The sequence below is a fragment of the Aquarana catesbeiana genome, linkage group LG10 (assembly GCF_042186555.1).
Source record: "Aquarana catesbeiana isolate 2022-GZ linkage group LG10, ASM4218655v1, whole genome shotgun sequence".
NCBI lineage: Eukaryota > Metazoa > Chordata > Amphibia > Anura > Ranidae > Aquarana > Aquarana catesbeiana.
In genome coordinates this window covers 90,605,781-90,633,382 of record NC_133333.1, presented here as the reverse complement: position 1 = coordinate 90,633,382, position 27,602 = coordinate 90,605,781, and the positions used below count along the sequence as shown (strand labels likewise).

The 27,602-nt window shown below is 45.5% G+C and overlaps 1 protein-coding gene across 3 annotated transcripts in view; it reads left to right on the top strand.

Annotated features, from left to right (window-relative positions):
- The window catches only part of LOC141110786 (uncharacterized), a 57,860-nt gene that overhangs the window by 23,587 nt on the left and 6,671 nt on the right, over nt 1-27,602 (top strand). For all 3 annotated transcript variants that reach the window (XM_073602398.1, XM_073602397.1, XM_073602396.1), the window contains exons 8-9: nt 25,594-25,776; nt 27,052-27,194. In XM_073602398.1, the coding sequence (XP_073458499.1) occupies nt 25,594-25,776; nt 27,052-27,194 (326 nt within the window). The remainder of the gene's footprint in view (nt 1-25,593; nt 25,777-27,051; nt 27,195-27,602) is intronic.

Below are 27,602 nucleotides of genomic sequence, written 5' to 3'. Positions count from 1 at the left end.
GACCAGGATACAGAGGAGGAACACCAATTCAGGGCAGTCACCCAATGAATAGCTACAAAAAGTGTGTATATCAATCTCTGACATGGAACGGGAACGTCTGGGATGGTGGTAAAAAAATGCATATCTGTACTGTCAATGTAAGCAAGTGACCAGCTATCGTGCATGCCATCGCGGCTGCCTGTTGCCAAATTGGTTTAAGGTGTTTGCTGCTCCAAAAAATTTGGAGGAGGGAACCTGATTCAGGGCAGCTGCGAAAGCAAAGGGGAGATACAGCTGGGAACATGGTGTGAAGCTTAGTAGGTGTCAAATACCATCTGGTATGTAATTTAATTGCAGTTTCACGAATAGACATAGATATTGTGTTCTATACATGTTTTCCAAACATCTCTTCCCACTTTGGGGGTGAGAACGTGAGATTAGTCTCCATCTCCCAACTGGTCATTGGGCTAGTTTTTTGGTCCAGAGATGCTTTGTTAAGAATCTTGTATATGCGTGAGATTACTCCTCCATCTCTGGAAGAATGTTTGCAGATAAGTTCAAACTGAGTGTTCTGAGTGCAGGACGATAGTGTACCTCTACTAAGATAAAAAGTGCCGTATTTGGAGATATTGATAGTGCTCAGAGGAAGGTATTTCGTGTTCAGTTTGGAGTTGGGCAAACAATTTAAAGTGCGTGCCAGCTTTGAAAGCTGCAAACCTGGTTAGGCCTTTAGAGCTCCATCTGGCCACACTGTCCCTATGTTGAAAAGCTGGGTGAAAGTCAGGATTGCCTATGAAGGAGTAAAGGGGTGCAAGTGGGGAGGCTAATTTGAATTTGCCGTGCTAGAGGGACCACAGATGAAGGGATTGGCTCATGATATTGTTATAAGGGGAGCTATATTACATGCTCTTATGGATCTAGACCACAACAAACCAGGAAGGTGATATGGGAACACCAAGTGCGTTTCAAAATGTAACCATGGGATATCAGCTATTGGGAGGTTTGGGTGAGTCTGGCCGTTAAATAATAATGCCATAAATCTGGGAGGCCCAAACCTCCAAGAGGTTGGGGTCTGCACAGCAAGGATTTATTCAATCTCGGGTGTCCCTTTGAATGGAATCCATATACAGTATCTCACAAAAGTGAGTACACCCCTCACATTTTTGTAAATATTTTATTATATCTTTTCATGTGACAACACTGAAGAAATGACACTCTGCTACAATGTAAAGTAGTGAGTGTACAGCTTGTATAACAATGTAAATTTGCTGTCCCCTCAAAACTTAACAAACAGCCATTAATGTCTAAACCACTGGCAACAAAAGTGAGTACACCCCTAAGTGAAAATGTCCAAATTGGGCCCAATTAGCCATTTTCCCTTCCCGGTGTCATTTGACTCATTAGTGTTACAAGGTCTCAGGTGTGAATGGAGAGCAGGTGTGTTAAATTTGGTGTTATTGCTCTCACGCTCTCATACTGGTCACTGGAAGTTCAACATGGCACCTCATGGCAAGGAACTCTCTGAAGATCTAAAAAAGAAATTTTGCTCTACATAAAGATGGTCTAGGCTATAAGAAGATTGCCAAGACCCTGAAACTGAGCTGCAGCACAATGGCCAAGACCATACAGCGGTTTAACAGGACAGGTTCCACTCAGAACAGGCCTCACCATGGTCGACCAAAGAAGTTGAGTGCACGTACTCAGCGTCATATCCAGAGGTTGTCTTTGGGGAATAGACGTATGAGTGCTGCCTGCATTACTGCAGAGGTAGAAGGGGTGGGGGGAGGGGTGACCATTTTCACCACTCCTGTTTGCCCTGGCCATAGAGCCCTTAGCAGTCCAACTAAGATCCACTCAAAAATTGACTGGTTTGAGAATAGGGGAATTCGAAGAGCGGATGTCACTCTATGCAGATGACATTTTGTTATATCTGCAGGATCCAGGGCCCTCGCTCTTGGAAACTTTCTGATTGATTCAGGAATTTGGAGATTACTCCGGATTCCGTATAAATTGGAAAAAGTCCTCCCTTTTCCCCATTGATGACGCGGTGAGAGTCCCGCCGGATTGCCCCATTCCGTTATCCATCTCCTTCAGGTATTTGGGATTCAGATTCCGCTTCCCATTTCTAAGTTCCTGGAGACCAATTTGTCACCGATTGTGGGAAATTTTCGAGAGAGGGTTCAAAGATGGTAGAACTTACCGATCACCTTGATGGGACGGATAAATCTGTTTAAGATGATTTTCCTCCCTAAGTTTCTCTATATCCTCTCAAACTCCCCAGTTTTTGTGACACTATGGGTCTTCAGGCACATTTATTCCATTATTGTAGGCTTTTTGTGGGGCTCCAAAGCTCCCAGGGTGTTTTTGGCGATATTGAAATTACCAGTTACAATGGGAGGGATGGCCCTTCCGGATTTACGCTCCTATTTTTTGGCCTCACAGCTATCTTTTCTGCACTGGCAGATGTCTCCACAGACACCTAATGCCACTACCTTGTCGGAGGCAGCAATTTCCACCTCAGAAGAAACCCTCCAGAACATGCTCTATAGGAAAGGGAACTCGGGGAGAAAGGTGGGTTCGGTCATGGCATTACCTGGGAAAGTGTTTCATTTGTGCTCTCAACGGTGGAGGGACGAACCCTTGTTGCTATCTCCAAACGGTCCTCTATGGTGCAACTGATTCTTGGGGGAGTTTACGAAACTCTCTGACGGACAAAAGACCTGGGCGAAGTATGGCATTAAATATTTACATCACATCTGTAAGGATGACCGTCTGTGCACTTTTGCCCAGTTGAGGGAACAGTTTGGAGTGCCCGAGACTCGGTTCTTCCGATATGTACAACTGCGACATACAGCGAATGCCCAGTTTGGGGGGCTTGAGATACGGGTACAGAATACAGAATTAGAAAAGGTTTTGATTGACCCGAATACATCCAAGCGGATCTCTAGATGCTATGGGGCGGTGGGCCCGGGGGTAATGACCTTAACTTTAAAGGCCAGGGCGAGATGGGAGATGATTGTCCCGGAGTTGTCAGAAGAACTGTGGCAGGAGGCATTGGACACATACTTGGTGTCTGTTATCTCCTCTACGGATAAAGTGATCCAGTATCGCTATCTGCAACAGCAGTACTATACACCAGCTAGACTGCATCGAATGCATAGGAGGGATTCTGCTACTTGCCATAAATGTGGGAAGGAAGAAGGCACTTTTTTACATATGGTGTGGGAGCGCATGAGGGTGAGACCGTTATGGTCTCAGGTGACTGGATTTATATAGGATAAGTTTACTTTACCAAACATTTGTTCTCCCCTACGTTGTTTACTCTGGATTTTCTATCAGGAAGTGATGAATGCACACACTAAACTGTTCCTTAGGATCCTATACTTTGGAGCGCGAAAACTCATTGCTAGACGCTGGATACATGATGAGCAACTGACGTTGGGGATGTGGATTAAAATAATGCAGATGTGATGATGTATAAAATGACTTATGAAGCTAGGGGGGCTCCCAAGAAGTTTAGGAAGGTTTGGTTCCGGTGGGTGGACTCTGAGAGTATATTGGATGAGGAGGAGTCCTAGATCATTAGATAAGTAAGACCTATTGCTATTGCCAACCCATGGCAGACAGGTGTTGCTTGGTCTGCTCCTTTTGCTACAGACAGGCTAGGCCTTCTTGTATCCTAAATAGACAGAACGCCGAATGTTGACATCCCGGGGGGGGGGGGTTCTTCTTTCTACCCCTGTTCTGAATTCTTTGTCTGGTTGCTCGTCTGGATAGGCCTCTCTCACTGGTCTAGCAGCCAGTACGCAGCACGAATCTAAAGTCTCTGCCACAGACTTACTTAGGGGGGTAAATTTGCACGATCCTCTGCCACAGGATGTATCAGATCTTCTGCAGTGAACTGTCAGTCACGGTGCCTGAACCTTTAAGCCGAACCGGCGACACTATGCTGTATGGTTCCTTCTTTTGGATACGTCCTCCAGCCGAGTCACCGGGCCCCTCTATAGACCAGCACGCTGTGTGATCTCTCCAAGACGGGTCCTCCCCTGGGATCTCCTCGGTTGTCCAGCTTCCTCACACAGGACCGACAGCTCAGGACCATTCCTCGGCCGTGGTGGTAGGCCCCAGACAAGCCTCTGGACCCACCCCTGCGCCGTAGCATCGTGGGCCTCCCAATCGGAGGACCACGAGGTAGCTCCTTAACGCATACCTGTCGGCCAGGAGGGCCAGCAGGTGGCTGCAAAACGACCTTAGAACATGGCGTCTGTCCCATAAATACCCCCTTCCCAGAATGCAACTCGGAGGACCACCTCCACCGAGCTTGTCTCTGAGATAGAGGAGCATCTATACACTTTGACACGTTGGCCTTCCAACACTGACTAATGGTAACAGCGACACCCACCGGTCAGCACGGAAGTACATACAACGTCAGCCAAGCTGGAACAGAGGTGAACTTTTAACCTTCCTAATACATAATTTACTAAATTTACCTAATCTGCGGTAGATTGTAAATCTACCAGTGCTACATAAAAAATGCACATGTATATTAAAACATGGGGTATGCTCGGGGACCAGAACGCCACATTCTGGTTACAGAGATAATTGCAATATTAATGCTGTGTTTCTGGTGATATGAATGTTGATGTAATCCATATCCGATGTATTGTATGATTAATCCTTATGTGCACAATAAAAACACTTTAAAAAAAAAAAGAAGGGGTGGGGGGTCAGCCTGCCAGTGCTCAGACCATACGCCACACAGTACATCAAATTCCCAGAAGGAAGCCTCTTCTAAAGATGATGCACAAGAAAGCCTGCAAACAGTTTGCTGAAGACAAGCAGAGTAAGGACATGGATTACTGGAACCATGTCCTGTGGTCTGATGAGACCAAGAGAAACGTAATTGGTTCAGACAGTGTCAAGCGTGTGTAGTGGCAACCAGGTGAGGAATACAAAGACAAGTGTGTCTTGTCTACAGTCAAGCATGATGGTGGGAGTGTCATGGTCTGGGGCTGCATGAGTGCTGCCAGAACTAGGGAGCTACAGTTCATTGAGGGAAAAATGAATGCCAACATGTATTGTGACATACTGAAGCAGAGCATGATCCCCTGCCTTCGGAGACTGGGCCGCAGGGCAGTATTCCAACATGATAATGACCTAAAAACACCTCCAAGACGACCACTGCCTTGCTAAAGAAGTTAAGGGTAAGGTTGATGGACTGGCCAAGCATGTCTCCATACCTAAACCCTATTGCGCATCTGTGGGGCATGCTAAAACGAAAGGTGGAGGAGCTCTAACATCCACCAGCTCCGTGATGTCCTCATGGAGGAGTGGAAGAGGACTCCAGTGGCAACCTGTGAAGCTCTGGTGAACTCCATGCCCAAGAGGGTTAAAGCAGTGCTGGAAAATAATAGTGGTCACAAAAAAATATTGACACTTTGGGCCCAATTCGGAAATTTTCACTTAGGGGTGTACTCACTTTTGTTGCCAGCGGTTTAGACATTAATGGCTGTGTGTTGAGTTATTTTGAGGGGACAGCAAATTTACACTGTTTTATACAAGCAGTACACTCACTACTTTACATTGTAGCAAAGTGTCATTTCTTCAGTGTTGTCACATGAAAAGATATAATAAAATATTTACAAAAATGTGAGGGGTGTACTCACTTTTTTGAGATACTGTAGGACTTAGAGACATAGATTGGAAGGGTCCTAAAGAAAAATAGTTTTCCGGATAAAATAGCCATTTTGATGGCTGTTATTCTACCCAAAAAGGAGATTCGGTATGTAGACCAAGTTTTTAAAAGAGTTTTTATATGGGCAACTATTGTGCTATAATTGAGGCGGAAAAGATCTTGGAAAGTGGGTGTGAGTTGGATTCCCAAATAGCGGAATGTATGAGTGCACCAGGATAAATCAAAGTGTTGTTGCAGGAAATTTGCTAAATTGTTAGATATGTTGATGGGCATAGCGGTGCACTTCAACAGATTCATCCCCAAACCCCGAAAATGATTGGAAAGAGTCTAGAAGAGACATTAAATTTGGCAGTGCAATTAGGGGGTTTGTCAGGAACAGGAGAACATCATCTGCATAAAGGCTAAGTTTGAATTCTTCGGGTCCCTTACTATAGCCCTATCTGCGATGGCTCTAGACAAAGGTTATATTGCCAGGGCAAATAGAAGAGGGGACAGAGGACAGCCATGTCTCGTGCCTCTATAAAGTAAAAAGAATTGGGAATTATTGCCCGGTAACCTGATACGTGTTTGGGGGTCTTGATATTGGGCGTGAAACACTTCTATGAAAGCTCCTGTAATACCAAATCTAGGTAGTAGGTGATCAAGGTATGACTAGCTCACGCTATTGAATGCTTTGTGTATGTCGAGGCTGAGGAGTAGTACCTGCGTAGAGTTTATGTTGGAGTCTTTGATAATGTTCGTAACCAACCTAATATTATCGGTAATTTGTCTACCTGGTATGAAGCCAGTTTGGTTTGGGGAAATGAGCGTGGTTATCACCGAGGCCAGTCTGTCTGCCACCAACCTGCCAAATATTTTTAAGTCGTTATTGATGACTGAGATGGGTCCAAAGTTTTGCGGGGCGGAATGATCCTTGTGAGGTTTCAAGATAAGGGACATATTGGCCAAAAGCATCTCCTGATGGAAAGTGGTGGCCTTCCAAAATGTGATTATAGAAAGTGACTAGTTTTGGGGTCAGTGTGTAGGAGAATTTTTTATAATAAGTGGTGGTATAGCCATGTGGGCCAGGGGCTGTGGATGATTTAAGGGACTTAATAATGTGTGCAATTTCTGAACTAGTGCACGGAGCGTTCAAGGTTTCCAGTTGTTGGGCAGACAGAGTGGGTCATGTTAATTTGGCAAGCCAAGCTTCAGAGGCCGGGTCAGCAGCCATCGCTGGTTTTGAAAATAGTTTTTAGTAGTAGTTGACAAAAATACCAAGAATGTCATTGGGGTGAGATACCAAAGAGCCAGAAGAGTTACGCAGTTTATATACATGAGGTGGTTTAATCATATGGTTAAGTTTCATCGTAGAAGCAGAGTTACTTAACAGCAAGAATTTAGCCTTGGACCATCTCAAAGCCCTTTCCATATCTTCTGAAAGTAATGTGTCTAATGCGTTTTTTGTTGACTTGATGTGTTCAAGGAGGTTGGGGGTGGGCAATTGGTTATAGTGGTTGTACAAACGATCCAGTGTCTTTGTAAGGGAACGTAGATCCGCCAGTTTAGTTCTATGCTTTTTAGATGGTAGGTGAATGAGGTGACCCCACATGACCGCCTTATGGGCTGTCCACAATGTGGTAGGGGATGTGTCAGGTAATAAATTCAAAGCAAAATAGTTGTCTAAATGATTGGTAAGTCAGTCCATAATTGCAGTATCGGTAAGTAAAGAAACGTTGAGTCTCCTTGTGTGTAGAGGGTTTGAGGCCTATTGAGCCGTTGAGAACGCCACCATGTGGTGATCTGACCAAGGGCACAGATGGATCTCAGCAGCAGTGGAGTTGGTGAGGACAACCCGGGTGCAATAGATATAGTCGAGGCGGGTGTAACTATCATGTGGGTTAGCGCCTACATTGTGCGCTCGCCAGGTGTCAATCAGTTGCAAAGCACTGAGGGAACCGACTAGCGATTTAGGAAAGGCTTTCAAGGATGGAGCAACTCTGCTTCTATCTAACACCAGGAGAGCTGTAAGATTGAAATCACCCCTTGACGACCAAGTGTGGGGAGAGATATTGATCTAGGGTGTCAAAGAAGCGTCGGAAAAATGACGTCTGGGCCTCATTTGGTGCATAAACAGAGGCTATAGTGGTAGCACGGCCCTGTATCGTGCCTTGGAGGATTATAGACTGGTGTGGCTAACGTCACACAGCAGGGTGTTGCTTATAAATATGGCTACTCCACGCAACTTAGCTGTATGAGTGGTGCAATAAAATTGTTTGAAGGTCTTGTCAAAATATTGGGGATGATTAGAGACACAGAAATGGGTTTCTTGCAGTAGCAGGACATCAGCTCTCAGACTTTTATAATGGCGAAAAGCGTTTTTGCGCTTCTGAGGAAAGGAATGTTAAAACCTTGAACATTATGGAATATTATTTTAAGTGCCATAGTAAGCTATCAAAGGAGAGGGATAGGTGGAAGTGGGTGCGAGAACTCTCATACACGAGGTGTGAAGTCTCAATTAAGCAGCGAGATTCCTGCATTTATACCTGTCAAGCAGTGTCAAATAATTGTTATATGCACTAACAGTATGAAGGAGCATATAGTACATTTGAATTGTGAAATTAAATCTTCAGTAACCATAAGATGTAAACCAATAAAATAAAAAAAAATAGAAACCAACATTGAACGGGGTGTCAGGGGAGAACCTCCAAACTGACCAAAACATAACATGCTTCGGATCAAGGTGTCCGATACCTACCACCAGAACCGAGGTGATCCATGATGGCGAACCACGCAGCCATATATCACACGCTTCATTGAACGCCATCACGGGTCGGATCAAGGAGTAAGTAGGAGGAATAACTACAGTGGGGACGGAAAGTATTCAGACCCCCTTAAATTTTTCACTCTTTGTTATATTGCAGCCATTTGCTAAAATCATTTCAGTTCATTTTTTTCCTCATTAATGTACACACAGCACTCCATATTGCCAGAAAAACACAGAATTGTTGACATTTTTGCAGATTTATTAAAAAAGAAAAACTGAAATATCACATTGTCCTAAGTATTCAGACCCTTTGCTCAGTATATAGTAGAAGCACCCTTTTGATCTAATACAGCCATGAGTCTTTTTGGGAAAGATGGAACAAGTTTTTCACACCTGGATTTGGGGATCCTCTGCCATTCCTCCTTGCAGAGCCTCTCCAGTTCTGTCAGGTTGGATGGTAAACGTTGGTGGACAGCCATTTTTAGGTCTCTCCAGAGATGCTCAATTGAGTTTAAGTCAGGGCTCTGGCTGGGCCATTCAAGAACAGTCACGGAGTTGCTGTGAAGCTACTCCTTCGTTATTTTAGCTGTGTGCTTAGGGTCATTGTCTTGTTGGAATGTAAACCTTCGGCTCAGTCTGAGGTCCTGAGCACTCTGGAGAAGGTTTTCGTCCAGGATATCCCTGTACTTGGCCGCAGCTGAAAAACACCCCCACAGCATGGTGCTGCCACCACCATGCTACACTGTTGGGACTATATTGGACAGGTGATGAGCAGTGCCTGGTTTTCTCCACACATACAGCTTAGAATTAAGGCCAAAAAGTTCTATCTTGGTCTCATCAGACCAGAGAATCTTATTTCTCACCATCTTGGAGTCATTAAGGTGTTTTTTAGCAAACTCCATGCAAGCTTTCATGTGTCTTGCACTGAGGGGAGGCTTCTGTCGGGCCACTCTGCCATAAAGCCCCGACTGGTGGAGGGCTGCAATGATGGTTGACTTTCTACAACTTTCTCCCATCTCCCGACTGCATCTCTGGAGCTCAGCCACAGTGATCTTTGGGTTCTTCTTTACCTCTCTCACCAAGGCTCTTCTCCCCTGATAGCTCAGTTTGGCCGGACGGCCAGCTCTAGGAAGGTTCTGGTCGTCCCAAACGTCTTCCATTTAAGGATTATGGAGGCCACTGTGCTCTTAGGAATCTTAAGTGCAGCAGAAATTTTTTTTGTAACCTTGGCAAGATCTGTGCCTTGCCACAATTCTGTCTCTGAGCTCTTCAGGCCGTTCTTTTGACCTCATGATTCTCATTTGCTCTGATATGCACTGTGAGCTGTAAGGTCTTATATAGACAGGTGTGTGGCTTTCCTAATCAAATCCAATTAGTATAATCAAACACAGCTGGATGCAAATTAAGGTGTAGAACCATCTCAAGGATGATCAGAAGAAATGGACAGTACCTGAGTTAAATATATGAGTGTCACAGCAAAGGGTCTGAATACTTAGGACCATGTGATATTTCAGTTTTTCTTTTTTAATAAATCTGAAAAAATGTCAACAATTCTGTGTTTTTCTGTCAATATGGGGTGCTGTGTGTACATTAATGAGGAAAAAAAATGAACTTAAATGATTATAGTAAATGGCTGCAATATAACAAAGAGTGAAAAATGTAAGGGGGTCTGAATACTTTCTGTCCCCATTGTATGTAGGCGAGGAGACCTCTTGTCAGACAGTGAGTGTCCACATGAGACCTTATATCTTGAAGATGATGTCATCCGAAAGGTAAATGATTCTAGTTATACAATAAAGGTTCCTTTTAGGGTCGTTACCGGACTGGCTATCCACGTGAAGGACAATAATATGGTGTAGTCAGTAAAGGGAGGAAGTCCCCGGAAGGCCCAGTGGGAAGCCATGTCTCGCTGTGTGACTTAACAATTCAGCAAAGCTGGCTGCATCGTTATGGAGAAACTTGAGACAGTTTATCAGTAAGGCACGAAAGTGGTGAGGCAAAAACAAGCTGATCAGCTGGAAGGTCCCGGAAAGGTTGGCGCCATCTTCTCTGATCTCGGCGGGAGGAAGGTGTTGCCCAGAGAGGGTTAGGCCGAGGAGTAGAGGGGTTGTGGGGTACAGCAGTCCATGTTTGATCAGGAGATCTTTGCCTTCCTTGAGGGTATAGACTGTGTATGTGGTGCCATTATGAGGCACTGTGAGTTTGAACAGGAATCCCCAGCGGTATCTTATATGGGCTGCTTGCAGCACCATTGTGACTTCTTTCATTTTGCGTCTACGGTTGAGAGTGGACTGGGACAGGTCAGGGTAGATCTGGATTTTAACCCCAACTCAATTTGGTTGGTATTCCAGGATTTCTTCATTTGTCAGGAAATCCTTCATGCAGAGTATCACATGGCGGGGGGGGGGGGTTTATCTGCTGGAGGTTTGGAGCGCAATGCTCTGTGCAGCCTGTCGCATGTAAATGCTTTAGAGGGGGTATCAGGGAGAAGGGAACAAAACAACTTGATGGTTGGAGATGTGAGATCTGTAACCAACTCAGGGATACCCCTCAGCCGCAGGTTGTTCCTGCGATTACAATCTGCCAGGGAACTCTCTGCCAGGGATTCAAAATCTTTACGGAGATCAGTATGAGCAAGGGCCAGCTCATCGTGTTTCGTTTCTAAAAGATCTGTGCGGGTGCCCAGTGCTGTGATTTCCTGTGTCAGCATGCTTGTGGTTTTATGTAGCTGCGATTGGAATTTTTCAGCTAGTTTATCATACATCACTGATAAGCTGTCTTCCAAGTCAGCCTTGGTGAGCTGGGTAGGGTACTCACAGTTCTCCGAACACTGACTGGAAGCTGTAGGAGAAGGAGCTAGTGATGTGGAGCCACGCTGGTATTGGGCGCCATCTTTGGTCATCTTGGCCTGTTCTGAGGCACACAGGAGATAGGTGGTAAGGGACCCCTGTGGTTTGTTCTTTTGCTCGTTTTTTTTGCTGGACGACATGCACCTTGTAGTTTCAAAGGGGTGCAGGAGGTAAAGGGTGGGAAATATAGGATGAATAGCCCTGTTGGAGTCGTTTTCATCTCGCTGTCCTTCGGAGCTCTCACAGGAAACAACTGTCTCTCATCGTGCCGCGCATGTGCCCCCCGTCGGCTTGTAGTTTCAATGAATTCTCATAGTACTGCTGAGTGCTTTGGTAGTTCATTGTCTCTTCCTGTCAGTGTGTATCTGCCTGGTCCTACGAGGCACAAGCAGATAGATACACTGAGAAGTCTGCAGGAATCCCCCAGATTGCATATACAAAGCTTTCCAGGCTCCAAGTAAAAAAAATAATAAATGCACATTTTTTGCCTGCAAAAAAGATGTGCATTTATTATTTTTTTTTTAAAAGGTGAACTTATCCTTTAAGGCAATCCATGCTTGATCATCTGTCAACAAAGCGATAGACCAGCCTTTCTCCTTTTTACCCCAGAGGGACCTTAAATTTATTTTCAGATTTCAGGGAACCCCTGCTTAACAATCAATATGGAGTCAATGGAAAATATATGCCTTACAATGGCGGTCATTGAGGAGAATGCCCCCCTTATAGTGGCGGCTAAAATGCAACCCGTTCAGACAGCTAAAAATAGGAATCATTATCTTTGAAGTACATCACGGGACACAGAGCCAGAGTAGTTACTATGTGGGTTATAGGCCACCTTCAGGTGATGGACACTGGCACGCCCTAAGACAAAAAGTGCACTCCCTATATAACCCCACCCAGTACTGGGAGTACCTCAGATTTGTAGCAAAGCAATAAACGTGTATACCGAAAAGAAGGGAGGGGGACCTCTGTGTCCCGCGATGTACTTCAAAGAAAAGGATTTTACAGGTAAGCTGTTTTAAAAATCCTATTTTCTTATCGTACATCAGTGAACACAGAGCCATAGTAGTCACTATGTGGGATATCCCATAGCAATGCCAACTGAAGGAAGGGAGACACAACAAAAGTAGGGCACTAAGAGACTTGAGGACTTATACTGCAGCCTGCAGTACACTGCTCCCAAAGGCGATCCTCATGACCTTTTACATCAATTTGATAGAACCTGGTAAATGTATGGACTGAAGACCAAGTTGCTGCCTTGCAGATTTGAGCCATGTAGGCTTGGTGATGCATTGCCCAGGAAGCACTAACAGCCCTGGCTGAGTGCGCTTTAACATTTTCCTCTTTAAACCATAAGCTTGAACAATCACTTGACCAATCCATTTAGTAATAGAAGATTTCAACGCTGCCTGTCCTCTCATAGGACCTTCTGGCAACACAAACAAAACATCTGTTTTACGAATCTGAGCGGTCACCTTCAAATAGACCTTGACTGCACTCACCACATCAATAGAATGTAGTGACCTTTCTTCCGCAGATTGAGGTTCTGGAAAAAATGAAGGCTGAACAATATCCTGGTTTAAATGAAAACCTGACACTACCTTCGGTAGGAAATTAGGATGAGGATGCAATACAACCTTATACTTATGAATAATCAAATATGGCTCTTTACAAGAAAGAGCAACCGATTCTGATACTCTTCTTGCAGAAGATATGGCAACCAAAAAAACGAATTTCCTTGTCAAAAGGGCCAAGGGAATATCTCATATTGGCTCAAAAGGCTGTTTCTGTAATGCCGACAGGACTAAATTCAAGTTTCAAGGGTTCAGGGGTGACCTAACCGGAGGATTAATCTGCGTTACCCCCCGAATAAAGCTACGAGCCAGAGAATGTGATGCAAGTGGTCGTTGAAAAAACACCGATAAGGCCGACACCTGGCTTTTGATAGTACTCAAGGCCAGCTTCATTTCTAATCCCATCTGTAGAAATTCAAGGATCCTACCTATGACATATTTTCTGGGGTGCCAACCCCTGGATTCACACCAGGAGACATATGCCTTTCAGACTCTATAATATATGACTCTGGAGGCCAGCTTCCTAGCATTAACCAAAGTAGAAACTACTGATTCTGACAGCCCACGGTCTTTCAGAATGTGGGTCTCAATAGCCAAACCATTATATTTAGCATTTGTAAGGTAGGATGGAATACTGGACCTTGCGAGAGAAGGTCTGGCCGCGGTGGTAGGATCCATGGGTCCCCTACCGCCATCTTTACGATCTCTGCATACCATGATCTCCTGGGCCACAAGAATCACCTCCTTCCCTTCCTGCTTGATCCTGCGAAGAAGGCACGGAAGCAGAACAGGAGGGAATGCATAGATCAGTGAAAACTGATCCCACGTACAAACCAAGCCATCTGTTCCACATGCCAGCGAATCCTTTGTTCTTGACACAAAGTTGTCGATCTTTCTGTTGAACCTGGACGCAACCAAATCTACGTCCGGAATTCCCTATCTTTGACATATTGACAGAAAGATGTCGGGGTGAAGAGACCATTCTCCCGGGAACAACTTTTGGCAACTCAATAGTCCGCCTGCCAATTCTCTATTCCCTGAATGAAGACTGCTGATAGGCAAGGAATGTTGTCTTCTGCCCAGGATAGGATATGATTCACCTCTCTCTGAGCTGCACAACTTCTCGTGCCCCCTTGGTGAATGATATAGGCCACTGTTGTGGCATTGTCGGATTGGATCCTGACAGGACAATCCCGTAATCTGAGCATCCAGGCCTTCAGGGTCAGACATGCTGCCCGAATCTCTAGAATATTGATGGGCAAGGTCACTTCCATTTTGGACCATTTTCCTTGGACAGATGCTTCTTCCAGGACTGCTCCCCAGCCCAGAAGGCTGGCATCTGTTGTCACCACCTTCCAGGTAACTGGTAGGAAGGACTTTCCTTTCTGAAGATTCTTGGATATTAACCACCAACTGAGACTTTGACGCACTCTGGGGGGTAGACGCATCGGAAAGTCTAGAGCTTGGACCTTTTCGTTCCAAGTTGACAGGATACTGTTTTGCAGCAGTCTCGAATGAAACTGCGCATAAGGAATGGCCTCGAATGAAGCTACCATCTTTCCCAACAATCTCATGCAAAGTCGAATAGAAGGATTCTTCTTTGCTTTGACCACCTGAATCAGTTCCCTTATGGAACTGATCTTTGCCTGGGGCAAGAACACCCTCTTCTGAGCTGTATCTATGATCAGGCCCAAGTCCTGCAATCTCCTTGACGGTTTTAAGGAGGATTTCTCTAGGTTGAGAATCAAACCTAGGTATTCCAGTTAGCTGACTGTGGTGACCAAACTCTGGTTTAAGCGGGCTACCGACTGATCTTTCAAGAGTAGATCATCTAAATAAGCCAGAATCGTTATACCATGAGCCTTAATCTGGCTAAAGGGGGAGCCAGAACCTTTGTAAACACTTGAGGTGCAGTAGCTATTATTATATTGTATTATTTTCCAGCACTGCCTTAACCCTCTTGGGCATGGAGTTTACCAGAGCTTCACAGGTTGCCACTGGAGTCCTCTTCCACTCCACCATGACAACATCACGGAGCTGGTGGATGTCAGAGACCTTGCACTCCTCCACCTTCTGTTTGAGGATACCCCACAGATGCTCAATAGGGTTTAGGTCTGGAGACTAGGGATGAGCCGAAACACCCCCCCGGTTCGGTTTGCGAACAGACCAAAAATGTGTGAGATTACCGTTAAAGTCTATGGGACTTGAATGTGAAAAATCAAAAGTGCTAATTTTAAAGGCTAATATGCAATTTATTGTCATAAAAAGTGTTTAGGGACCCGGGTCTTGCCCCAGGGGACATCAATGCAAAAAAACGTTTTTAAAACGGCCGTTTTTTCTGGAGCAGTGATTTTAATGCTTAAAGTGAAACAATAAAAGTGTAATATTCCTTTAAATATCATGCCTGGGGGGTGTCTATAGTATGCCTGTAAAGTGGCGCATTTTTCCTGTGTTTAGAACAGTCCCTGCACAAAATGACATTTCTAAAGGAAAAAGTCATTTAAAACTGCTTGCGGCTGTAATGTAATGTTGCCCCTCTCCCCCCCTGCCCATTATCATGGGCAGGGGGTATGGATATTAAGGTGAACCCCGCACCCAATGTTAAAAAAAAAGGCGTGGGGCCCCCAGGCCCTATATACTCTGAACAGCAGCAGTATACAGGCGGTCCCCAGGTTACAAACAAGATAGGGACTGTAGGTTTGTTCTTAGGTTGAATCTGTTTGTAATTTGGAACAGATACATTTTGTAAGTGTAGCTCCAGTCAAAAAATCTATTTTTAAGCTTTTTGGATAACATAGGGAAGGGTTATCATCACCCCTGTAACATTTGGTTTTGTTGTCTGTGCCCCTGTTCAGAAGATTTCACCTCACTTTCTGTCCCAATGACAATTGGATTTTGAAATTTTTGGTTTATTAAGGAAACAAGGATTGGTGATAAAGCTTTAGTGGGGAGACACCTTTTTCCCATGTTAACTCTTACAGGAGAGAATTTCCCTTCCTAGGGGTAGATTTCCTCTCACTTCCTGTTGTAAGTCGGATGTTTGAAAATAGGGGACCGCCTATATACTATACGGCCTGCTCTATACACTCTGCAGAAAATTGGGCCTTAGGTGGTGGTGGCACATCACTGTAAAGCCTCACAGATGCTTTTGTTGAGCGCAGGAACAGGCCCTGTTGTGAAATATTAGATCAAAAATTGTAATTACGTGCCCCTGTTAAACGGGGCAGAAAAATTGAGCCTTAGGCGGTGGTGGTGGTGTCACAACACTGTAAAGCATCACAGATACTTTTGTTGAGCGCAGGAACAGGCCCTGCTGTGAAATATTAGATCAAAAATTGTAATTACGTGCCCCTGTTAAACGGGGCAGAAAAATTGAGCCTTAGGCGGTGGTGGTGGTGTCACAACACTGTAAAGCATCACAGATACTTTTGTTGAGCGCAGGAACAGGCCCTGCTGTGAAATATTAGATCAAAAATTGTAATTACGTGCCCCTGTTAAACGGGGCAGAAAAATTGAGCCTTAGGCGGTGGTGGTGGTGTCACAACACTGTAAAGCATCACAGATACTTTTGTTGAGCGCAGGAACAGGCCCTGCTGTGAAATATTAGATCAAAAATTTTAATTACGCACCCGTGTTAAACAGGGGCAAAAAAACTGGGCCTTAGGCAGTGGTGGTGGTGCCACAACACTGCAGCCCCTCACAGATACTCTTGTTGAGCGCAGGAACGAGCCCTGCTGTTAAATATTTGATCAAAAATTGTAATTACGCGCCCCTGTTAAACAGGGGCAGAAAAATTGGGTCTTAGGTAGTGGTGTTGGTGCCCTGAACCGAAAATATTCTTAGAAGCTATCATCATGAAAATTGAGGAGGAATAGGATAGTCACTCAGCATATGCAGTCTTCAAGGGATCCCACATCCATAGAAAAATCATTCGGTTACATCAGCATCAGGTGCTTGGTAGCTGGTGATCCAAAACTGATTGATTTTTATGAATGTGAGCCAATCAACAGAGTCTGTGGACAGGCGCACTCTGTGATCGGTTACATAGCCTCCAGCAGCACTGAATGTGCTGAAAGAACGCTGGATGCAGGACAGGACAGTAGCTCAATTGCATATTGAGCAAGCTCTGGCCAGTGGTCCATCCTCAAGACCCAGTAACCCAGTGAATGTTCTGGTGGAAAGGTCTCCAAGTCTGATTTTGCCCCTAGATATTCCTGCACCATGTAATTCAGACGCTGGCGATGGTTGCTGGAACCAATCAGACCTGGGCGCTGAGGACTGAAGAATTGCCTGAAGGCATCGGTCAGCCGGCCACCTTCTCCACTGCTCTTTCTGTGACTGAACGAAGCCTCAGCAACACGTTTGTCCAGCACCAGGAAATTGTAACCTCCCAGGCTCTGGAAAAGCATTACACAAACCTTTCCGCAAGGCCTCCCGAAGACATTTCATCCTCTGCTCCCTCTGCAAAGGCTGGATAAGTTCTGCAACCTTACCCTTGTTACGTGGATCAAGAAGGGTTGCCAGCCAGTAATGATCCCTCTCCTTGATACCACGAATCCTAGGGTCCTTTCGCAGGCTTTGTAGGATCAGGGAGGCCATGCAGCGTAGGTTGGTAGAGGCATTTGATCCTGAGTCCTCCGGGTCACTAAGGATCACATGATCCTTAACCACCTCCTCCCAGCCACGTACAACTCCATGGGTTTCTGGGGACTGAAAACGATCCCTTGAATACTGCTGCTGATGCTGAGTGTTATCCTCCACCTCCATGCTGACACAATCCTCCTCCTCCTCCTCTTCTTCTTCTTCCTGTGTGATCGGTGGGCCTGCAGGAATACTAGTATCTGTATAAAGGGGGCCTTGAGAGGTAAGGAAGTCCTCCTCTTCCTCCCGCTGTTCTGCCTCAAGTGCCCTGTCCATTATTCCATGAAGCATGTGCTCCAACAGGAAGACAAGAGGGACAGTATCACTGATGCATGCACTGTCACTGCTCACCATCCTCATGGCCTCCTCAAATGGTGACAGGACAGTGCATGCATCCTTGATCAGTAGCCACTGGCGTGGCGAAAAAAAGCCAAGCTCACCTGACCCTGTCCTGGTGCCATACACAGACAGGTACTCATTGATGGCCCTCTGCTGCGTGTGCAGCCGCTGCAGGATTGCCAATATTGAGTTCCACCTGGTGGGCATGTCACAAATGAGGCGGTTCTTGGGCAGGTTGCATTCTCTTTGAATGTCAGCCAACCGAGAACTGGCATTATATGACCGGCGGAAATGACAACAGACTTTCCTGGCCTGCCTCAGGAGATCCTGTAAGCCTGGGTACCTGCTCAAGAATTGCTGCACCACCAAATTCAGGATGTCAGCCAAACAGGGAACATGGGTCAAGTGTCCCTGTCAGAGGGCGGAGAGGAGGTTGGTGCCATTGTCGCATACAACCATTCCTGGCTGAAGCTGGCGTGGCTTCAACCACCTCTGAGCCTGCCCCTGCAGAGCTGACAGAATATCTGCCCCAGTGTGGCTCCTGTCCCCTAAGCAGACCAACTCAAGCACCGCATGGCATCTTTTTGCCTTAGTGCTTGCGTAGCCTCTTGAACGCCTACGGAGCACCCTGGTTCAGAGGAGAAATCTGCAGAGGAAGAGGCCATAGAGGAAGAAGAAGAGGAGGGGTGGAGGAGAGAGCTGTGGCAGAATCACCACTAGCATTTTGGAGGCATGGTGGCGGAACAAGCTCCAACAATACTGAACCCTGTCCTGCATCCTTCCCAGCTGCCAGCAGAGTTACCCAGTGCACTGTGAAAGAAAGGTAACGTCCTTGTCCATGCCTGCTGGACCATGAGTCAGCAGTAATATGCACCTTACTGCTGACCGCCCTGTCCAAGGAGGCCAAGACATTGCCTTCCACATGCTGTTAGAGAGCCAGAATGACCTTCCGTGAAAAGAAATGGCGTTTGGGAACCTGCCACTGAGGTACTGCACATTCCACAAATTCACGAACGGGGGCAGAGTCTACCAGCTGAAAAGGCAGCAGTTGCAGTGCTAGCAATTTGGACAAGCTGGCATTCAGATGCTGAGCACGTGGATGGCTGGGACCGAATTTCTTTTGACGGTTTAGCAACTGGGGTAGGGAAATTTGCCTACTAAAGTCAGATGGAGGTGTACTAATAGCAGATTGGCTGCAAGTACTTGGGACACCTATTGCTATACCTTCATTCCTCTCAGTGCAGGTTTCTGAGAGGACTAGAGGTATAGTAGGATTGGAGATCCCAGCTGATGAGGAGCAAGGAGAGGTCTGCCTTGTTCTTTGATGTGGGTCTTTTAAGTGCTGTTGCCAACGGACTGCATGGGAGGTCGTCATATGTCCAGTCAAGCATGTGGTGCCCAAGCGGCTGCTGTTTTGGCCACGCTTGATACGCTTCAGACATATGTTGCAAACAGCAAGGGTGCGATCTGCTGCACACGTGTCAAAAAAGGCCCACACCAAAGAACTTTTCAAAATATGTGGGGAGTCAGCAGCGTCCTGCACCTGCTTATTTCTGCGGTGTGATGCAATAGGGTGGCTGCCCTTAAGCTGCCCCCCAGCCATCCTACCTCATTGGAGATGTGCCTCCTCCTCCTCCTCTTTTCTATCAGGCACCCAAGTTGAGTCAGTGACCTCATCATCCCCTCTCTCCTCCTCACTGGAGCAAACTTGGCAGTAAGCTGCAGCTGGGGGAACATGACTGCCAGTTTCTTGACCTTCTTGGGCACCCCCTCTCTCTAGGCTGACGTTACTCCCTTCCTCAACCTGGGTACCATCACCGGAGCCTTCAAATCGCTGCTCATCCTCCTGCAGCATGTACTGACACTGTGGACGAATAGTTCAGTGCATGATGGTGGGGCTAGGAAAGGAGTGACTGTTGACATGGAGCCAATGGAATAGGCCGCTTTGGCAGCCGCATTGGCAGGCAAACTACTCTGAGCCTGGGTGACAGAGGATGAGGAGGGCTTTGTTATCCATTCCACCAACTATTTTGCATGTTGTGGCTCAATAACATGGCTAGCTGCAGGAAAAAAGGACAAGCATGCCCCACGGCCACGTGCTGAGGTGTCCACGACCAGCACTAATGACTGTAGACACAGAGCCTGCTTGCCCTCTTTTAGTGGCCTGTGAGCATCTGCCTCTCCTTGGTGGCCTTCCAGACATGCTGTAAATTTTGTTTAGCAAAAAAACACTACACTGTATTGTGTACTGTGTACACCACCAGGAAAGTAGTAGCAACTGCACTAGAGGTGCACAGTACTGTGTACACCAACAGAAGTGTAATAACAACTATGGGTGCACTGTATGTATTGTGTGTACTGTGTACACCACCAGAAAAGTAGTAGCACTAGCAACTGCACTACGGGTGCACGGTACTGTGTACACCAACAGAAGTTTAATAACAACTATGGGTGCACTGTATGTATTGTGTACACCACCAGGAAAGTAGTAGTAACTGCACTAGGAGTGCACGGTACTGTGTAGACCAACAGAAGTTTAATAACAACTATGGGTGCACTGTATGTATTGTGTACACCACCAGGAAAGTAGTAGCAACTGCACTAGGGGTGCACGCTACCAAGTACACCAACAGAAGTTTAATAACAACTATGGGTGCACTGTATGTATTATGTACACCACCAGGAAAGTAGTAGCAACTGCATTAGGGGTGCACGGTACTGTGTACACCAACAGAAGTGTAATAACAACTATGGGTGTACGGTATTGACCACCAGAAAAGTATGAGCAACTGCACTATAGGTGCACAGCACTGTATAGTGTATATTAGAAACAGTATGCCAGGAATGGCCTGCAGTGAGATATAGCTAAACTGTATGCAGTGAATATATATATATATATATATATATATATATATATATATATATATATATATATACACATACATACACGAGACTATCTGTATGTGTGTGTATATATATATATATATATATATATATATATATATATATATATATATATATATATATTAAATACACTGCAGCTAACTGAATCACCTGCCTGCCTGCTCAATCTAAATGACACTCTCTCTCCGTCCACGCCAACGACACACTACACGGGTCCGACGTGCAGGCGGCCTTATATAGTGTGGGGCATGGACTTAGTCCCCCTGAGCCATGATTGGCAAAAGGCACTCTGCTTTTGGCCAATTATGGCTCTCTTAGCTGAGGGCGCTGTGATTGGCCAAAGCATGCAGGTCATGGTACATGCTCTGGCCAATCATCATACAGCAATGCACTGCGCTCCAGCTGGGAAAATATCTTATGATGTAGCCACTGTTAGCAATAATAAAATTGATAAACATAATAATGAACATAGTATCATTCTTATCTCATGGTAGAGTAAAAAAAATAATAAAGTTCCGTAGTTCACCATAAACAATTGGATATCGATGTAAAAATTCAAGGTACTGCTTGCAGGACCTATGGCTTCACTGAACCTGTACAAGTGTGGGTAAAAGGATAACTTGATGATCAAGATATACATGGGCAAGGATAGGGCACCAAAAAGCTCCACGCGTTTCGTGGCAGTGCGCCACTCGTCAGGAGCATGCACGTGATATTCCTACAATGGGAGTATAAGAAGGCAATAAGTATCTGCAAAAGCATAAACATAATGAAATAAAGAACCCCAACATCAGGATGTACTTACTGGTTGGGGTTGCAATAGGTATGTGATATGGTGATGGGGTGTCGCAGGCCCCCAGGAACAATCTCTCACTGGGAGCCGAGGTGGGGATCTCAGCGGAGGCGAAACACACAGGCAACCAGCCAGGGTGGGCATGGAACCACGAGGTATTTCTGGGTTAAAGTGAAAAAATGATTGACAAACCAAGTGACGATGGTAGGAAGGAGTGAGGCTGGAGACAGAGAGCGAGTGCTGGCGAGTGAAGATAAGTGCTGGAATAAGAACTGGCAACCACCCATTGCCAGTAGAAAATAGTGACCAACAGATGAGAGGCAGGAAGGAGTGAAACTCAAAATACCACGGGGGTGAGGGTAAGTGCACCAAATTAACAGAGAAGAAGGAGGGGTGGTGTGTATTACCTCAGGGAGAAGAGGGATCGGAACATACGGAAGGGTGATCCGCATTATGTGCAGTTAGTGTACAGAGAGCCTCGAGTGACACAGCCGCCCCTGGAGGCGCCTATATAAAGCAACCGCTGCAAAGCCCACCAGCGTCACGCCGTGAGGCAGGGGGTGGAAACCTGGTGCCGTCAGTCGGAACAGGCGTCTCTCCCATTCGCCCACGAGTGTGGAACCCAGCGAGCCATAACCGTGAAGGCGTCATAGGCGCCGCACATATGGCGTGGAGTGCGTGGAGTGCGTGGCGCTGACGCGCAGTTACAGCGCATCCACCCAGACCAGGACTCAAGGAGGCGGGGGTGGGCGGAGGCCCGCAAAGCATGTCACGGCTCCCGGGAGAGAGACAGAGCCAGAGGACACTAGAACAATTCCAGTCACCTGGGGAAGAAAAACTGTAAGGATTATGTCCATAAATTAATAAGGGATGTAAGGGGCAGTAAACCAAGGATAGTATTAATATAAGGTTTAGAACAATACAAACAGGGGAAGCTGGACATTAGTTCATAAGTTGCAGGAATTGTAAAAGGAATATTAAGGTGGAGCAATGCCATATAGTTCCATCCCTGTATTATGTTGACTTAAGGAAGGAGTTATGTGGTAGGGACTTTTAGGAATCCACTGCCTGGTAAGGCTGTGTGTTTCCATCACTAGGGACTTTAAATGAAATTATGGCCTGGTAAGGTCATATATTTCCATCCCATTAATATCTAAGGAAAAACAAAAAAAAGGGGGGGGGAAATTGGGACTTAAAATGAACTATATGGCAGCAAAAGAGTATTCGGCGAGCAACAAATCTTTATTAGTATGATAGAATACAGCAAACCATACTAGAATAAAATAGTTGACATGCATGATAATGACAATACAATTATTGCTGGCAAAATATCTTATGATGTAGCCACTGGTAGCAATAATAAAATTGATAAACATAATAATGAACATAGTATCATTCTTATCTCATGGTAGAGTAAAAAATAATAAAATTCCGTAGTTCACCATAGACAATTGGATAATATCAATGTAAAAATTCAAGGTACTGCCTGCAGGACCTATGGCTTCACTGAAGCTGTACAAGTGTGGGTAAAAGGATAACTTAATGATCAAGATATACATGGGCAAGGACATGGCACCAAAAAGCTCTACGCGTTTCGTGGCAGTGCGCCATTCGTCAGGAGCATGCACGTGATATTCCTAGAATGGGAGTATAAGAAGGCAATAAGTATCTGCAAAAGCATAAACATAATGAAATAAAGAACCCCAACATCAGGATGTACTTGCTGTCATATAGTTCATTTAAAGTCCCAATTTCCCCTTCTTTTTTTTTCCTACAGGAGACATGCTTGGCCAGTCCATCACCTTTACCCTCAGCTTCTTTAGCTGGTTATATGTGTGTGTGTGTGCACAGGGGCGTAACTAGAAATCACAGGGCCCCATAGCAAAATTTAGTATGGGCCCCCCAAAAAAAATGAACTAATGCCAATGAACAACAGATTACCACACCCAAGTGGCACAGTACCCAGGCAAGAGCTTATATTAATTTTGAGCAACAAAGTATGCAGTATACTGTATGCAGCCACTTGCCATGTCGCCTGCCACCAGATCCAGATTGTCACACGTTGCGGAATGTCACCTGCCACATCACCTGCCACATGTTGCCGATTGTCCACTTGCCACGTCCCAGATTGTCACTTGACACGTCACCTGCCACACATTATGGATTGTCACTTGCCACGTCCCAGATTGTCACTTGCCACATCACCTGCCACACATTACGGATTGTCTTGCCACGTCCCAGATTGTCACTTGCCACACATTACGGACTGTCACTTGCCACGTCACCTGGCACACATTACGGATTGTCACTTGCCACATCCCGCATTGTCACTTGCCACGTCCCGGATTGTCACTTGCCACACATTACGGATTGTCACTTGCCATGTCCCGGATTGTCACTTGCCACACATTACGGATTGTCACTTGCCACGTCCCGGATTGTCACTTGCCACACATTACAGATTGTCACTTGCCACGTCCCAGATTGTCACTTGCCACAATTGTCACTTGCCACACATTACGGATTGTCACTTGCCACGTCGCCTGGCACACATTACGGATTGTCACTTGCCACTTCCCGCATTGTCACTTGCCACGTCCCGGATTGTCACTTGCCACACATTACAGATTGTCACTTGCCACGTCCCGGATTGTCACTTGCCACACATTACGGATTGTCACTTACCACGTCCCAAATTGTAACTTGCCACACATTACGGATTGTCTCTTGCCACGTCCCAGATTGTCACTTGCCACACATTACGGATTGTCACTTGCCACATCCCGGATTGTCACTTGCCACACATTACGGCTTGTCACTTGCCACACATTACGGATTGTCATTTGCCACAATTGTCACTTGCCACGTTACCTGCCACACATTACGGATTGTCACTTGCTACATCCCGGATTGTCACTTGCCACACATTACGGATTGTCACTTGCCACGTCCCGGATTGTCACTTGCCAGGTCACCTGCAACATGTTACGGATTGTCACTTGCCACGTCACGGATTGTCACTTGCCACGTCACGGATTGTCACTTGCCACGTTGCCTGCCACGCGTTACGGATTGTCACTTGCTGTGTCACTTTCCTGCTGTGTCCCAGAGTCAGGCAGCAGATTATCAGTCAGGCAGCAGAGAGATAATGTCATCTCTCTGCTTACCGCGGCTGCCTGCACAGTGAGGGGGGAACTGCACTGCAGGGATGTTGGGCGGGCGCCGGGCGGTGAGAGATGATGTCATCTTTATTCTCCCCCACCTGCCTGCTCCCTGATTGGCCAGCCCGCTCACCCATGAACCGCCCAGCTGTCTTACCAACTGAGCCACCTGACAGCCCTCCGAGCCGCCCACGCTCTTACCCGCAGAGCCGCCTGTCCTCACCAGTCCCCACTTGGCTGCGGGCCCCATAGTGCCCGCGTGTGTCGTAATGGTGGTAGTGGCTAGGACCTTCACTACAGCATCAGCATAGCTTAGTAAAGAACATGTCAACTGCCTGATGATTGCACAATTGCACATTTTTGTATTTATTGATGATTGCACATGAAGGAGCAAAAGCACAAGTCATCATTACTCTATATACACAGCACATGTGTAATGTTGAAGGTTGATTGGCTCTTGGTCATGGATGGTCTTCCCTCTACCTGAGTTTTGTTGTGCAGAGACTTACAGGCTTCCTATATAAAGACAAATTCAGATACTTAGGCTACATTCGCATGGGTGTTTTGCCACAGTGTGAATGGCAGCAACAGGAATCTGCAGATTCCTGCTCCGGTTTGTGACAACGGTGAGCGGCTGCTGAGCCTGTACACCTCAATGGCAGGTTGTGGTGTGTGTTCATACAGCCAGTGATTACCTGTGGGGATCACTGCTGGATGAACTTTTGTTAATCGAGCCAAATTATATGTAAACAAATGGAGATGAAAAAATTAACACTAAAATAAAAGGTTAATTTAATGTAAGAACCACTGCCCATGCTTCGGTCCCCACGTAAATAAAAAAAAAAGATGAATACCTCTAGTCTTTCCTGCATCTATTCCACTTAGATTATTTTTTTTTTATCATTTTCAAAGCTTGCTTTCCTGCCTCCAGAGCCACAATCCAGGGAGCCGGTGAGACGTCCACGATCAGTACTTCGGCCTCTTAATGGAAAATTTGACGGCACTACTCACAGCAGAAGTGTGTTCAAAGATTGGGGTGTTCAGCCACGACAACGATATGGAGATCCCATGGATGGTGTTTCACTAAGACCTCTGGTATAGTAAAAAAACTGTTACATGTAAAAATAAGAATACAGCCAATCAATTCATAAGATCTAAACATATCCTGATTTAGAGTATATTTTTACTTTTATTTATATATATATATTTTTTTTGTCGTCGGAACCAAATGAAGGGGAACACCTGTTCTAACTGTCTAAGAAAGGATTTTCCATGCTTTGAAATTATTTTCTCCGAATTTCCTGTTGCTTCTAGATCACAAACAATATAAAAAATTAATGTATTTGATATTAATAAAATGATTTAAAAAAAGTTTAACAAAATGATCATGACATACAAAAAAATTAAACAAAAATTGAAAGCACCCCCCACCCCATACACACATACATCTATACATACATAAATGCATGTATTGGGTGCTGCTATGTATGAAAACAACAACTGCACACATATATATCGCGCACATGCACGAAACGGGGAATAATTATTGGGCCATTATTCACCCTTAATTCAAAATTAATGACCTGTAAGCATTGTAAAGCATTGGCCATGAATAATTTTGGGTACTGAAGCTTGTCACCTTTCACGGGAGTGTGCACATTTTGACATATTGGGTATCTATATACTCAATGCGGGTGCAACCTCATCTTTTATATTATACCAAAAACAGGAAATAAATTGGTTGAGGTGGACAATACTACCCTGCATCTCTACCTCGTCCAATCAGAGAACACTTTTTGCATTCATTCAGAAATTGCACCCAGCCTCCTGTATTCACAATGTATCAGGCCAGCCACTCAGCACAGAACTACTTCAGTGATTTGCAGCTTCCAGGGGCATCGGCCAGGTATGGTATATACTGATAAACTGTACATAGTTACATTGGTCTAAGCTGGACTAATGTAACCATGTATGAAATATTACTTGGGGGGGGTGATCTGCATTTTTACCACCCCAACCACTCCCTCTTAAAGTACAAAGGCAGCGGGCAGTGGTGTACACATGCTGCAGCCACAATGCTTTGCCATGCGGAGGGGAAAAAATTATCCCCTTCCCCATCATGTTTGGTGGGCAGGTTTTTAGGTATTAAAACGGTCAGCGAAAAGGCAACACTGCGCATCATCACTGCCTGTCAAATGCTCTCTAAAAAATGATCCACCACAGATTGCTTGGCAAATGTAAAAGAGCCCTAAGTCAACAGATTTTTAAAGGAGTTCAGTAACAGCAGCTCACAAATATCCTTCTTGACAGATGTACTTTTAAAATGAAATTTCCATGTAAGACAACATACTAATCTGCTAAAATTCACAGGTGAAGCTTGACAGTGAAACTACAACTGGCACTACATTCATACCTAAAAAGGGTGAGCTGGTGAAGAATTGCAAACCTGCAAAGGATAACCTGGAGCTGACTGGAGACAGAGACTTCTGCACTGTGCACAAGGAGACCTACAGGTATTATAACAGAATTCATTAGTTTCATAGGTATTGCCTTCTATCATTTCCAGGCCAGACACTACCAGCACCAAAATGGACTGTTCTATTCTAAGCAGGACACACTGACATAGCACTAATCACTTATGCTCCACCATGACAAACTCTACCTGAAATGCCCAGTGTTCAGCTAGGCTAGAGCTACACAGGAGATCTTTAGTTGCTCCGTCATGCTACCAAAATAGCTATCAATCACCTAGGTGGGCAAGGTGGCAAGTGACAGTGAGTACAGGCTGGTATTCTGGTGACACTGTGCAGACATGTTGGAAATGTTAAATGTTTTTGGCACAGTGTTATTTTCTGGTACTGGTATACCTCAAAAATGAAGTTCTCTCTATGTACAAAAGAGAAGATCCTGGACTGTACTCC